General features: G+C 45.1%; 1 protein-coding gene across 1 annotated transcript in view; it reads right to left on the minus strand.

The window, feature by feature from the left end:
- Positions 1-15,589, minus strand: part of SCGN (secretagogin, EF-hand calcium binding protein) — a 54,393-nt gene that overhangs the window by 17,771 nt on the left and 21,033 nt on the right. The window contains exons 7-9 of the mRNA XM_062187358.1: positions 6,367-6,422; positions 1,760-1,805; positions 1,452-1,511 (exon numbers count right to left, since the gene is read on the minus strand). Of these exons, the coding sequence (XP_062043342.1) occupies positions 1,452-1,511; positions 1,760-1,805; positions 6,367-6,422 (162 nt within the window). The remainder of the gene's footprint in view (positions 1-1,451; positions 1,512-1,759; positions 1,806-6,366; positions 6,423-15,589) is intronic.

A 15,589-nucleotide genomic window follows, 5' to 3' on the forward strand; every position in this document is an offset into this window, starting at 1 on the left:
GCTATGATTGAGTGGATGACCTAGTGATTTATTTATTTATTTATTTGAAAGCCAATGTTAGAGAGAGAGAGGGAGAGATGGGGGGGGAGAAATAGAAAGAGAAAGAGAGAGAGAGAGAGAGAGAGAGATCTTCCATCCACTGGTTCACTCTCCAAATGGCTGCAACAGCTGGGACTGGACCAGGCCAAATCCAGGAGCCAGGAGCTATATCCAGGTCTCCCACATGGATTCAAGGGCCCAGGGACTTGGACCATCTTCTACTGGATCAGAAGTGTAACATCCAGCACTCGAACAGGTGCCCATATGGGATGCCAGCATTGCATGCAGTGGCTTAACCCATTATGTCACGATGCCGGCCCCAATATAGTTAAATTGAAAAATCTATATTTTAATTCTCACAGGGGCTGGCACTGATGCACCTAGGAAGGTAACAGATGATGGCTCAGGTGCTTGGGCCCCTGCCACTCACGTAGGGGACCCAGGTGGAGATCTCTCTCTCTCTCTCTCTCTCTCTCTCTGTTGCTATGCCTTTCAGATAAGCAAATAATCTTTTTCTGAAAACAAAAGATATTTTGCTTCTCTCGCTACAGTTTCTGGTATGACAACTCATCCATTTTCTTCATGTTTCCTTAATCTTGAACCTTCAATATGTCATTTTAAAAATGCCACTGGTGCATTTACTACATGCTTATATGGTACTTGCTAAATGCCACACACTCTGTCTCAAAACAGCCCCATAAAGAAGGGGTTATTATCATCCTTACCCGCATTTTATGGATGAGGAAAACAGAGCAGGGGGGTGATGGAACCTCTCCGGGCCACACAGCCAATAAGCCATGTTTCACACCTCAGTATCTGGTCATGGAGGTCACCTATTCAAACACAATACAGTGCTGCCTCTCCCAAGCAACACTCCAATCTGGTTACATCTAGGGAGAGAGCTCTTACGATGTCCCAATTTCCTGCGTATTTTTCTTCCTCCTTATATTATCCTACCATGCCCTCAAGAATTCAATCTGTTTATAACACTTTGTGCTTTAGAAACATTACTTTCTCCTCTCATGTGAATAATTGATCCCACGAGAGAAACAGTTTTGATGCTAAATAGATATGACTTTGCCTCTGTTTCTTTGGGTTGGATATGGGGGGTCTTGTTTGTATTTGTTATTTGACAAATGGACTTTTAGTCCTACAAGTGGGAGGAACTTTGCCTCAGTACGGATCCAAGGAGGAACAAAAACATGATTTTATTCTCTTTTCAACTATAAATTTGCCTTTTGACCATTTTTACTTTGCTCTCAGAAGTTACCTAACAAAGCTGAGGGTACCTGGACCTGGCCACACAGGTGTGGGGTTGCTAGGCATCACAAGAGGCCATGAGGACTGCCACACGGGGCTGAGCCAGTGCCCTGCCTCCAGGGGGCCGGCACAGTATAAAGGGGCACACTTACAACATCATAGTGCGCAAAGATTTTCTCAAAGTCTCTCCTCCTTTCTTCAGTAGAACAAGCCTGTGTGAAGAAAACACGTCAGCCCGGGAACGTGGAACTTCAGTTGTACCGTTCTTCCAGGGTCTTGGGCAACGTTTCTAAACTTTGAACCAACGACCCGTAAGATCCCGTGACGCCACTCTGAGCCTGTCAGTCTCTAAATAAGTTAGAAGGTAAGACAAATCGATGCCTTCCTTTCTTGTCTTCTTTTCAAATCCATAGAGGAAAAGGAAAGACATAAATCCCCATAGAGATGTGTTGCTACTTACATCCATTTTAAATTGCAGAAGGAAGTTTTCCTGAAGAGCCAGAATCCTAAATGGGGGGAGGGGAGGGAAATCCACAGTGACCTGTCAATCTCAGGTATGTTATAAAAGAATCAAAAACATATGTACACACAAAACTATGTATAGATATGTTCATAGCAGCATCATTCATAATATCTAAGAAGTATAAATAACCCAGATGTACATTAATTGATGAATGAACAAAATGTGACATATAATTGTATGATGGAATATTATTCAGCCATTAAAAGGAAATGTGGATCATTCTACAATGTTAATGAATGTTGAAAACATCATGCAAAGAGAAATAGCCAGACACTAAAGGCACATGTTGTCTGATTCCATTTGTATGGAATGTCCAGGATAGGCAAATCTGTAGAGATAGAAAGATTAGGGGCTTGCAAGAGAGGGGAGAAGGGAATGACTGCTAACGGGATGGGGCATCTTTCTGGCATATTGAGATGTTCTGGAATTAGAGAGTGGTGTTGACTGAACAACCTTGTGAGTGTACTAAAACTGACTGCCTGGTTCAATAGGGTAAATGTTATTATACATAAGTTACATCTCAATAAAATCTCATTTTAGAAAACAAGCCTGTTTTTCTTTTCTGAATCCTTGTAACTGTGCTTTAATGAGAAACAATCAGTTTCAAAAGAATAAAGCATTGGTTTCATCCTGCATTCATAGTTATGGGTATATATAAAGAAAAAGAGGAAAAAAATTGTGCAACTACATCCTTTATTTGGAAAATTTTGCTCCTGTGACGGCACAGAGTAGAGAATTAATTTGAGCCAACTGAAAATAGACTACCCTGAAGTCTCCATCAATATGGTCTCCTACATGTTGACACCAGAGATTCTAACCCGGGTTGCCAGTCAGGACAGACAACCTGGGAAGAGCTTTTATGTGGAGGAATTGGTCTGCATTTCAGAGCTGGAGGTAAGTGAAAAATTCCCATGGGTGAATGTTTGAAGATCTCTTGTTGTGCTGCTGTAACAAATGGCCACAACCACAGGGAACTAAAACAAGTGCAGCAATTCACCTCCTAGAAGTCAATGTCTGAAATGGACCACGTGTTGCCAGGGCTGCATTTCTTCTGCGGGCTCTGGGTGAGAACTGCTCTCCTGGCCTTTCCAGCTAATGGAGGCCACTGCACTATCTCACTCCTGACTCCAATTCCTTGTTCAAAGCCAGCACCTGAAAATCTTCAGATCTGTGACTCTGATCTGCCTCCCTCTTCCACATTTAAATAACCCTTGTTAATAAATTGGGTCCACAAGACAAGGCAGAATAAAATCTTGAGGTCTGTTGATTAGTAACCTAAATTCTGTCTGCTATTTTAACTCAATCTTGCCATGTAACACAAAATATTCACTGATTCTGGGCATTTATTCTGCAAGCATCTTTATTCTGCCTATCACAGCTGTCAGTATCAAACTGGTTCTGATACACTGCACTGTTTTGTTGCCTTCCATCTGTTTGATGCCTCTTTAACTTCTTCAGTCCATAATTGATCATTAAATCCTCCCTGGACAAAACACTCCACTGTGTGAGGAGTTACTCTAGAGATTAAAGCATAGTCCTCATTCTGTAGGTAGGGTCAGAGCAGTACTGGACATTTGGATGTATGCAGGGGACATTCTGGTTATCACAGTGAGAAGTCAGGCATAACTAGGATTTCATAGACAAGGCCAAGGATGCTAGTTGTTCTGCATTGCACAGAAATTTCCACAGCATAAAAAACTGTTCCATGTCCCGTTTGACTTTCAAATGTCCCGTGGAAGAATCATATATGCAAAGATCTTAGTTATAATTAATTATTTGACCCTGAAACTGAATTATTATTTACACAATCCATGTATTGTTGCAAAACACACATAATTTACTAATTACATAAACTTTCCATGTGGTACACTGAACTGAACTGAGAGAAGAATGCACTTTGCTTCATTTGGAGCTCTACCAAACTTATTATTTTAGAAAATCACATAAACAACAGCAACTGAGCTCCTGATACACAAGTTGCCAAAAGGCCAGCCTTGGCTCAGTCAGCATCTGAGCTTCCGTAGTCATGGTGATCCTACACCAGCTGTGAGCATCTAATCACTTCATTATGTCTTTGCTGTGGTTGTATCCAAGCACTTATACCCTGAAATATGGTTCTCATTGCAGAACCAGCTAACACTGGTCCTCCTCTGTCAACAGCAGGTGGAGTGGGGCTCTCCCAACCAATGAAGACCAGCTTGTCTGGAGCCCTCAGGTGCTTGGCATACAGCTAAGCGTGCATGGGACAAGAGGGCACTGGGCTGCTGGGCTAGGACTGAAAGCAGGAGTGTACCCTGGGAAGCTGGAGGATTCCTAGGCCAAGACTTGGCTTAGCATCCTGAAAACTATACATTTCAGGGCAAACTGCTCCTGTCTGATTCCAAATTTGCAAGTCGAGTAATCTGAACATGCACAGGGGAGCTGCCCTTTAACCTCAAATAACATGCAGAACCGATGTTTCCTCCCCAGCGGATCACAGAAACCAGGCATGATCAGACCTCGACTACCAGAACCCCTTTGGAAGTGAGGGTTCCCTTGACCAGGAAGAGCCAATGCTAAATCAGAGAGTAAGCAACCAGAACTTGCCTCTCCAACACTTCCACATACCAGCTTGTCCCTCTACCCCACAAAACCCACCCTAGACCCAGATCTCAGAGACAAATACGAGCCTTGCCTCCTGTCTCCTTGCCGGGCAATACTGCAATAAAGTTTTTTCTTAAAAGCTGATGGCACTGTATTGACTTCTGTGCACGATAAGCAGCAAGCTTTGCTCAGTGACATATTTGTATTATTCACTGATTTCCTTTTATTCTTCCTTTATATGTTATAGTCTGTGCATTATAGTAATAGGTGATATTGTCTATAAAGTTAATTTCAGTAATAAGTGAGTATTAGGATTGACATAGTGGAAGGCAGCTGTGCTGGGACATTTTCTGACAGTGGCACATCCCAGCCTCCCAGGGTGCTCACGGCTGTTCAACTCTCACTACCTCTGAGAAGTGCACAGTGGAACCAAGGGACCAGGTGGATGGGTGCTGTTAGTGGAGGGATCAATGGAATTAAAAGCTCTTACAGTCCATCAAATTTCTGTCTGAGTCTTTCAGACATTTTGGGTTTTCTTCCTGGATTGCTTCTCTTATACAGATCTCTGACCTTGACTTTGATGGGCTGAGAAAGCCAGGTGGGATCCAGGCAGCAGAGGTGAGTCGAGCAGGATTGGGATCCCTTCTTGCACTGTGCCTTTGGGGAAAACATGTTGTCCCTCTTTGGCTGGTCTCTCTGTGCCTCTTCTTCATCAAAGGGGCCAAAATTAACCCATTAAGTCCCAAGTTTCCAATTTTCTGAACATTTCAATGACATAATATTTATTTCAAAGTTACCCTAAGTGGTATATGTATTGCTCCCTTTTCCATTTAAGTCCTTATAGTTGTCCTATATATATTACATGGGACATAATGGGTTAGGTAAAGGTCCTGGGAAAGCAGCTAAGGACACACAGACTGCCTCCCAGCTCCAAGATGCTCAAAGAGAAAGCCATCTAGTGTGCTGAGTCACAGATATCCTTCACAGCCTTGGAGAGTTAGCTTGCAAATGAGATTTCTGGCACAGGATTTGGTGATTCTGGACTCAGGCTAATATATGCTAAGAAACAAAGGTAACAACTGTTTGTGACCTGGTCACATTAGCCCCTTGTCATTGAAAACTTATTTTCCACCTTGGAATTCCTCTCACCCAGCTGTGCTATGGCCCTTCAGCCTGTCATTGCCACTCCCATCACTGCCCAGTTTGCAGCTGTGATCCAGCCCATCCCAAGGCACCAGGGATGTATAGTTGCTCCTCCACATGGGTTATGGTTATAGCTGTATATTCTAGACCCAATGGTTTCAACTCTAACCATCAGCTCATAATCTCTTTCCTTTTTGTAGACAACTGCTTGTGCTTTGAGTTAGCTAGCCTTGACAAAACATATTGACACACCAATCACGTGTCCCAACACCAGACTCACAGGCAGCATCTCCAATGTCACTGGGCCACTTCTGTGCTCAGCTTGTCTCCTCCACATCCAGTGTTCAGGTACCTGGGGACCCACGGAAGATACACCAACTCTCCAGAATCAGAGAGCAGGGTCAGAGGCCGGCTGTGAGTTCCTGTGACCTGAACTAATTGCTCAACACTCCCACAGCCTGGGAATGGGATTCAAGACTTGAATTTTTTTTTTTTTTTTTTTGCCATGGCTTCCAAATGTGTGACCCTGAATATCTGGTCTTTGAGGGCAGGGTCTACCTATGATCCATCCACAATATTTTATTATTTTTTTTTAAAAAGTGCATTGTACAGTTTGGGAGGAAGAATTTTCATTATCTTCATAAACGGATCTTTTACCTTAAGAGACTTAGAACCATGGCAGTTTGTTTGGTAAAATGTACCTATTCTTTTGGACTCCAGGTGAAACAGGATCTCCAGTCTCAAATGGAAGGCTATGATGTCATCAGACCTCTAGGAAGTTGTATTTTAATCTGTGACATCGTTTCCATGCTACTCACCTTGCCAAGTCATTAAGATCCAACCGACCATCTTTATTTTTGTCAAAGATCTTCATCTGAAATGCAGAAGGGGAATGTTAGGAAAACTTATAACAGGAATTCATCTTGAGAGAGATGATAGTGCTTTTTATGTTTTGTCCTTCTGATTACATACTTGGTTAAACTGGCTGGGGAATCCACGTGCCTGGGGAAGGAACTGCAAGTCAGCTTTTGTGCTCCTGTGGATCAGAGTGCTTAAACTTAACTCCAACCTCACTTAGCACAGCACAGGCTTTTCTGCTGCTCACATTATATGGAGATCAGGGTGAGCTAGGAGCTCCACCCCATGCTGCCTGCACTCTGGGACACCCAGGGATAAAGTAACTACCATCTGGCAACATTCCTGCTTGCCATAGCAGAGAGCTTGGCCAGTTACTTACAGATTAAAATTTCACTGTCCAAAGCAAGTCCTTAGCCACACCTAACTTCCAAGGAGCAGAGCAGTACAATCCTACCACATGCTCTGGAGAGAAACTTGTAGTTCTTTGTGCAGTAGCAATAATGACTTTCACAGCTTCTGACAGGCAGAATCGGGTTTCTGACTAATAATTTTAAGGTGGAAATCTAAGTTTTTGCTTTGAGTCAGGGTTTTCTGAAATTATTTTACATATGTTAACAACCAAGCCTTGAGAGTTCCTATGTTTGAGTGCAGTCAAGTCCATTATCGAACGTGGTATAGAATTTTCATATAACCTATAGCACATCTGTGGTGGAATCAGAAGGCCATGCTAAGATGGCCGCTGGCAACAGAAACTACCTGGCAACAGGCTGTGATTGGATGGCTTCAGAAACTACCTGGCAACAGGCTGTGATTGGTTAGGGCATAGACCACCCCTTGACCAGATTGGCTGCCTTGGCTATTTAAGCTGCTGCACCAACTGAAATAAATGAGTCTGCAGGCTGCTCGCCTCTGGCCTGCTTTCATCCAACTCCTGGGATCTGTGTGGTGACTCCGCGCCTCTTGCCCCCACCATGCTCCTCCTCTCAGAATAAATCAACCTCAATACACATCCTCCTATGTACTTGGAATCATCTCCTGATAATTTATAATACCTTATACAATGTAAATGCTACATGAATAGTTGTTATACTGTATTGTTTAGGGAACAAGGACAAGAATAAAAATCTGCACATGTTTAAAAGAGATACAAATTTTTAAAAAGCTGGTTTTGCTTCCCGGTTGGTTGAGGCTGAGAGTGCTGTAGAGAGTGGAAGAAATCCCATTTTTCCCTGAAGGCATAGGGAGCTGAGGTTGAGATGTTCCTTTCACGAGGACTTAGCAGTGTCCAAAGAAGCTGCTCACATTATTAGATCAGACTGTTCTAACAAGATAACATTTTCTGTATTAGCCACAAATCAAGAAGACCAGATCGGTTTCAGCAAAATAGAGGAGAGGCAGTCCCTTGTGTGAGTTGTAACGTGAGCGAATTACAAGACTTCATGGCATTTTGATACTGCAGAATGTCCCTAGAGATGTCAATATAAGGAGTGCTTGGAACCAAGTGTTCGCAACGCACGGCAGTGGCACCCGAATCCCTGCAGCAAATGTGTCCTGACCGACGGCAGGCACAGACAGGTGGGCCGCCCTTGTCAAGAAGTAGAGACTCCTGACCAAGACCCAGGAGACAACCCTTGGCTGCTTGCTCACCACCAGTGCCCCCCACTTGGTGCACATACTCTGTGTCCCTCTGAGACCTCAGGGTGAATGTCACCGGGACGCCAGGGTGCCACATTTACTGTGTGGACTCAGCAGTGGCTGTGTGGATCCAGTGGGAAGCCTGGGTCTCTTCTGTCTGGCTTATCTGGCCTCTCCAGAGCTGCCTGGGAATATGGTTTTGTCAGGCTCAAAAACAACTGATCAAACCTAGAGAGAGTTTTGAACACATCTTAGCCGAGCCACACGATGAAGAAGCTTCCAAAGCATTTATTGGGACAGCCAAGATCAAGAAGGCCAAGGAGACAACTCCCAACAGCTACAGAGAAAGCCAGGAGGCAGCACCTGCAGCTAGTGTGACCAGTGTAGACCTCCCTGCTGTCACAGCACACCAGACAACCCGACTCGACCCCTCTGCCCTCTCCTAATTGCTTATTACTAAAATGCCAGCCCTACCTAGTGTCTGCCAAATGGACCATGGACCAGGAGTGGGTATATGTCAGGTGTACCACCCCCAGGACCCTTATTCCCCGACTGGGCAGCTGAGGACAGAGGCACAGGGTGGTGCCACTGACTTGCCCAGGGTAACAGCCAGGATGTGGGTGATGTGGCTGAAGCAGGTCTCAGAGTTCATGTAAGAGCACTGTTAAGCAGGATTACAGACAACGGCTACTTAGGCCACTTCAGACTACCTTGTCTCCAGTACCTAAAGAGCATGTGACGCTGGGGCAGAGCTCTGGCCTCAGGACTCTGCCTATCCCTGATGGCAAACTCGGGAGGCAATGCTTGAGTCTAGACTATTCCACTGACCCTAAGAAACTTCCGACTTAGGTCTTTAGGGGGCAAAAAAAGGAGGAAGTCTCTCTGCCTTTCCCTGCGAGCTGAATGGGAGGACAGGGAGCCACATCTTCCCCACGTCCCTGCCTGAAGCCACAGCCATAAATCCTCCCTCAGCGCAGGAGCTGCTGTCAGCACACAGATGTTGCCAGCAGACACCAGACAAACCGGAAGGAGCCATTATCGCTTTCCCGGAGGCTTCCAGAAGCCGGAAACCTCCTGCAACTCATGGCACCCTTGTCTTGTCACTCTGAGGATGTATTGCTCTTTGTTAAAATATGATTTAAATGAGGCTCTTTAGCCACTAAGTTGAGAATTACCTCCCCAAGAAAAAGGACGGCTATCCCACATGACGTACCTGCACAGAAAGTAAACTCAGTTGTGTTTTTCTCTTGTTAACCTGCCTTCTGCTAACAGGAATCGGTCCTAGCTCAGAACTTAGAATGTTAAAAAAGAAATTATACTTTTCTCCCTTTTAGTAATAAGTGTTAGACTACAAGTTCTATGAGCTGTTCTGTGACGTAGCCTTAAGTACCAGGAAGAATACTTAGCACAGCAGGCAATTAGTAAGTATGTGTGGGGGGAGAGGGGTGACGTTTGGTGTCGCCATTAAGATGCTGCTTCAAATACCCACATTCCATATCAGGCGTGTGGTTCTTTTTTTTTTTTTTTTTAACAGGCAGAGTGGACAGTGAGAGAGAGAGAGAGACAGAGAGAAAGGTCTTCCTTTTCTGTTGGTTCACCCCGCAATGGCTGCTGCGGCCAGCGCACTGTGCTGATCCGAAGCCAGGAGCCAGGTGCTTCTCCTGGTCTCCCATGCGGGTGCAGGGCCCAAGCACCTGGGCCATCCTCCACTGCCTTCCCGGGCCACAGCAGAGAGCTGGACTGGAAGAGGAGCAACTGGGACAAAATCCGGCACCCCAACCGGGACTAGACCCTGGGATGCCAGTGCTGCAGGTGGAGGATTAGCCTATTGAGCCACGGCACCGGCCAGGCGAGTGGTTCTGAGTTCCGACCCCATTCTCCACTCCAGCTCCCTGCTAATGTGCACCCTAGAAGGAAGCAGGTGATGGCTCAGGTGGTTGGGCTCCTGCCACCCACATGGGAGACCTGGATTGAGTTCCTGGCTCCTGGCTTCCACTTGGCGCAGCCCCCACACATTGTAGGCATTTGGGGAGTAAAACCTATATGGGAGACCTCTGTCTCTATCACTGTCTCTCTGCCACTCAAATAAATTGTATAAAATTTAAAATAAACCTTTGTTGAGGTAAAATAAATATAGGCTTGGATGTTTTCCTTCCTCTTGGCATTGGCTCCCTCCTGGAGGGAGGGCTGTGGTGGTTAATGGGGTGGGGGGTGGGGCAGATTCTGTCCTCCAGGGTGATTGTTGAGGGCTGTGAAGGCCCCTTAACCACTACTCTCATCTCCATCACTAATTGAGATTTTACTCAGGCTCAGGCCACAGTTTTGAATACAGACTATAGGAAAAGTGTTATAAAGGCTCCCAGAAATGAACCTTGATGTCCTACCAACCAACTCCTTAAAATTCTGTGGGTGACAGTAACTCCCCCCTCTGAGGCAAAAGATGCCTTGGACAGTTACCCAGCATTTTACTTACACTGACGGGTAGTGAGGACAGATTGTGTCTGAAAAGCCTGCAAAGGCATCCAAGAGAAACACCTGAGACCCGTCCGAGGCACCTCAGGACAGAGCCGTTATCCATCCAGTCGATTTGACAAGGGTGATGTACAGGCCGCATCTGCTTCATCCTACCCAGCTGGTGCAACACTGTACAATCCTTGGCTCTTTATCTGTATGGTCTTCTCTACTCCTTGAATGAATCAGGATTTCGGAGGCATCTCTGAAGATGTCTGTAGCAACCACATTCTAAAAGAAGCTCTACTCTGAGAAATTCATTCCATTTACCTAAAACAACCCCCCCCTTTTTTTTTGCACCAAGCCAATGTGTGCTCGTTGTGTAATGATAAATGAATATGTATTATCATGGAATACACAAGTTCTGAATAGAACTTGAGCACTTTGGAACACTTCCCAAGACTCATTACCAGTTGTTGGACTTGTATCTCCTGGGCCTAGGTGAATCATAGTCTGCCCTGAAGGAAGCCTGTATTAACCTTTTCACAGAGCCTGTCTAGTTCTGCCAGTAGCATCATGTACACCTAAAACATGCAAGCTGTTCAGCACCGAAGAGCTCAACGTGCAAGCCCCCCTCTTGCTGTTCTGGGCCCAGCACAGTTCACACAGTCCTGCACTGTCTTCCAGGAGCTTTGCAAGCATGGGAAGTGTGATATTATATATATATCATATATACATATGATATTATATATATATATTTGGTTGTCATTAATTCCTGGCTTACAGCTCCTGTACCCCTTGTTATTTCCTAATTGACTAGTGTGTTAAGAATACCTTTTGAGGGACCAGTGTTGTGGCACAGCAGGTTATGCTGTAGCTTGTGATACCAGCATCCCATATGGGAGAGCTGGTTCAAGTCCCAGCTACTCCACTTCCTATCCAACTTCCTGTTAATGTGCCTGGGAAGGCAGTGGAAGATGGCCCACATACTTGGACTCTTGCCATCCATGCAGGAATCAGGATGGAGTTCCTGGCTCCTGGCTTTGGCATGGCCTAGGCCTGGCTTATGAGGACATTTGGGAAGTGAACGAGTGGATGAAAGAGTTCTCATTCATTCATTCATTCTCTCTCTCTCTCTCTTTTCTCTCTCTCCCCCCTCCTTCCTTTCCTCCCTCCCTGTCCCTTTCCCTCTCCCTTTTTTTGTGAATGTGATGATGGTGGTAGGGGGGTGTATGTATGTTTATGTGTGTGCCTTTGTCTTCTCCTCTCTACCACTCTGCCTTGCAAATAAATGCATAAGTAAATCTTATTTTTTTTAAAAAAAATGAGTATCTTTTGATAATTTTTTGGCAATTTGTTTTTGGCTACTGAAGCAGCTGGGGATCAGATTCAGAGAAACGAAGCTGAAAGCAGGTCTTTTGTCACCTACAACAATCCCTTTCAAACGCACCTGCACTTATGTCAATGACATGATTTTTGGAAAAATCCCTTGATATTCACAGGCAGCAGGAGTGGGTGGGGTGGTTGCCAGGGGAACCAGCCCACTCCCATCTTCACGGAGGGTGTGAAGGTAAAGAACAAGGTGGTTGCCAATGGCTAATGGTTTAACTGATCATGTCTACATAAGGAGGCTTACATAAAAACCCCAACAGGACTGGAGAGTGGACACATGGGGTCTGTCAGGAAGACAAACAAGAGCACATCCACATAAGGGGAGGGTAGCCCATCCCAGCGCCATGGGGGTGGATGCCTGAGCTCGGGACCCCGTGCCTTTCCTCACCAGGCTGATATCTGTACAGGATCCTTTAAAATACCCTTTGTCATAAGCTGGGAAACATGGTGTTTCCTGCAAATTACTCAAGCCTACGGAGGGTGCTGTGGGAACCCCAATCTATGGCTCAGAAGCCAGGGCCAAGCCACCTGGGCTTTGGGACTGGCCTCTGAAGGGAGAGGGTGGTGGCAGTCCTGGGAACTGAGCCCTCAATTTGTGGGATCTGACACTGTCTCCATGTAGCCAGCATCAGAAATGAACCGGAGGACACCTAGCTGGGCATATAACTGTCCCCTGCAGAAGTTGCTGCTCACCTGCTGGTGGGGAGAAGGCTCCATACCTCCTGCAGTCACAGGAGTCGTCTGTGTTGACTGCTGCTCAGTGACAGTGCAGCAGGTTGAGTCTGGTTTTTTCTCATATCTTCAGATACACACACACAAAGTCTTCATTGTTTTTTTCTTAGACAAGTAAGACCAAAAATTCTGCATGCTATTTCATAACTACTTTTTCATTGAATAATATTCTTAGAAATAATTCCTTAGCAGTTCTTTATATTTTACTTTTAAAAAGAGATCTTCATTCTTATCTGGAAATTATTGCCATATACCATTTCAAGAAGGAGTTAGAGCTCCTCTCCCATATGGTCAGTCAACAATTATTGATGATTATGTGTCTCATGACATGCTAGGCATGGCAATAAATTCACCCCAAAACTATCTAAGCGCCATGAGCTTTTAAGAGCTGACAATGTAATTAGAGACAAAGTATATTTGTAAAATAAGCCAACAAATAAGATGTGGTGCTGTCCATCTGAGGCCTAAGACACCGAGAACAGTGTGTGTCCAAACATCGGAGAAGTCGGAGAGGCAAACAGGACTTTAGCTATGATCTGAAGGGGGAACAGGATGTGAACAGGGGGTGGAAGAAGACTGGAGGCACTGTGGAGAGGTGGACATGAGAATAAAAGCAGCATTCAAACATTCAAAGGCAAGAAATTACCTACAGAGTGACCAAAGAGGAGGGACTTCCGGGAGTGGGGGAGCGCGAGGCAGGAGAATGAGACCAGAGGATTCCGGGTTCCAAAAGTCCTAAGAATTTGGGGTTTCACAGATCCCCTCCCATGTGAACGGCACTTTTCATCCATGCATTTATTCCACAAATACTTGCTGAGTGTCTATATGCCAAGTGCTCTTCTGAGTACTGGGCAAAGCTTTCTATCTCTACAGAGCTGGTTTTCTGGAGGGAGCAGACAGATAACAAGACAAACAAGTTAAACACTGACGACATTACATAAACAACATAACATACATAAGCTATGTTGAATTGAGTATCTCATGATGCAGTGAGTTGAAGGATTAAAATTTTAAACAAGGTGGAGATGGAAAGCCTCAGTGAGCAGATGGCTTTTGACTCATGACCTGAAAGAGATAAATGCAATTCATATGCATAATTGGGATTCAAAATAGTTTGGCAGAAACATGGCAGGTGTAAAGGACCCGTGGCAGCACATAGAGCATGTTAAGTTACCTTGGCAGGAGAATAAAACTAAGGTGTTGACCTACTGGGGTGTGAACACGTGATGTAAGAACTCTGGATTTTTCCCTGACAGCCAGAAGCCAATGGAGGGATTTGGGCTGAGACATGATGTGATCAGACTCAGCATAACAGGATCATTTTGGCTGCTTTGTTTAATAGAGACCAGAGCAGATAAGAATGGAAATAAGGGGGAGTCTTTTCAATAGTCCACGTGAGAGATACTTGTGGCTTGGAACAGGGTGAGAAATGTCAGATTCAGGCTGTATTTTCAATGTGGCCAGTAGATTTGCTGAGTAGATGTGGAGAGATGAGAAAGAGGGGACGAGGACGATTTTAAGAGCTGTGCCTTGAGCAACCTGAAAAGGGCTGAATGCATATTAACTAAAATGAGGACAATCACAGTGGGGAAGGTTTGTGGGGGAAAGTCAGAATTTCAGTGTTGGAATTGTTAAGTTTTAGATGCATGAGGTCCACATCCAAGTGTACCCCAAAACTTTAGAGAAGTGATCTGCATCAGAGAAATAAACTGGGGGTTGTTGGCACTTAGCCAGTGCTGAAAACCATGAGCTTGAAAAAGAAATAGTAAAATAAAATAGAATAGAACCCTGGGCTTGGCTGCAATGACCCTACAGTGAGCATGAACGTCGAAAGGGAAGGTGCCTCGGGCCGGAGCCCAGACCTGTCTCACGTTGACCTGGATGGCAGAGGTGGATGCCTAGACCTGGGGCTGAAAGCAGCTGCTAGAAACCAGGCATGAATTATGAAAGCCAGAGCTGCAACCTAGGGAAATGCTGCGAACATACAGCGAGCTTCTGCTCCTACACCTCCCAGTGAGTCTTCCATGCACTCAACAGCTGCCCCTCGAGATGGCCAACAGGGCTGCTTGAGCAACCTTTGGAAGAGTCGGGCTCATCATAATCTAACTTCCATGCCAAATAACACTGCCACCAGCCCTGTGGCAGCTGACAAATCACCATGACAGCCATCAGAAATGGTCATAAAAGGACAAAAAGAAGGCAGTTCCCTGATTCTGAGAACCGCTCTGCCCCTTGCCCCGAAAAACCAAGATGACTCCTCCCATGAATTAGCAAACTGCCCTCACTCATTTCTGTGCCCTGCATCTGTGACTCCCCAGCCACAGAAGGCGAAGAGATGGGCATGTGAGCCAGGTCCCTGCTTCTTCACTCTCTGGCCAGTGGGTCAAGTCTGTGCAGCTGATGCTCACCTTTGTTTTTGCTACTGGTCACGGCACTGAATGGATCATGGCCCCTACATTGTGGTCACTCCCCTCATAATGCCCGCCCCACAACAAGAACAGGCTTGAAGACGGCGACTAGCTCAACCACATATAATTCATTCTGTCTGCCACAGTCTCAGATTTTACTTCTTCTTTTACAATAGTTCAACTTTTATACTCTAATTTGGTACATGGGTGTAGTATCTCCCAGAAGTATTAGCTTACACTTAACACAGCTAACCTTCCCTCACTTGCTGTTGGTAGCACCTCTTGATTCAGTGTCATAATTGGATTTTGTTAATAGGATATTTCTTCTTTGTCCAGAACATTAATTGAGAATCAGGATAAGACGTGTATAGATCTTAGCTTTTCTCTTCTGATTGTTCTGTCACAACTCATTCATCAATCAGTTTTCAAATGTGTCAATCCTTAGGCCAGTCCATTTGAACTCATGTAGGAGGTTATATCTCTTAAATAAAGCATCTGATGATAAACCTGAAAACCGAATCTTCAGTCAGTGTTGCCATTACCAGGTCTATCGCACAATACAAAG

Source organism: Lepus europaeus, chromosome 3 (genome assembly GCF_033115175.1).
Source record: "Lepus europaeus isolate LE1 chromosome 3, mLepTim1.pri, whole genome shotgun sequence".
Lineage (NCBI taxonomy): Eukaryota > Metazoa > Chordata > Mammalia > Lagomorpha > Leporidae > Lepus > Lepus europaeus.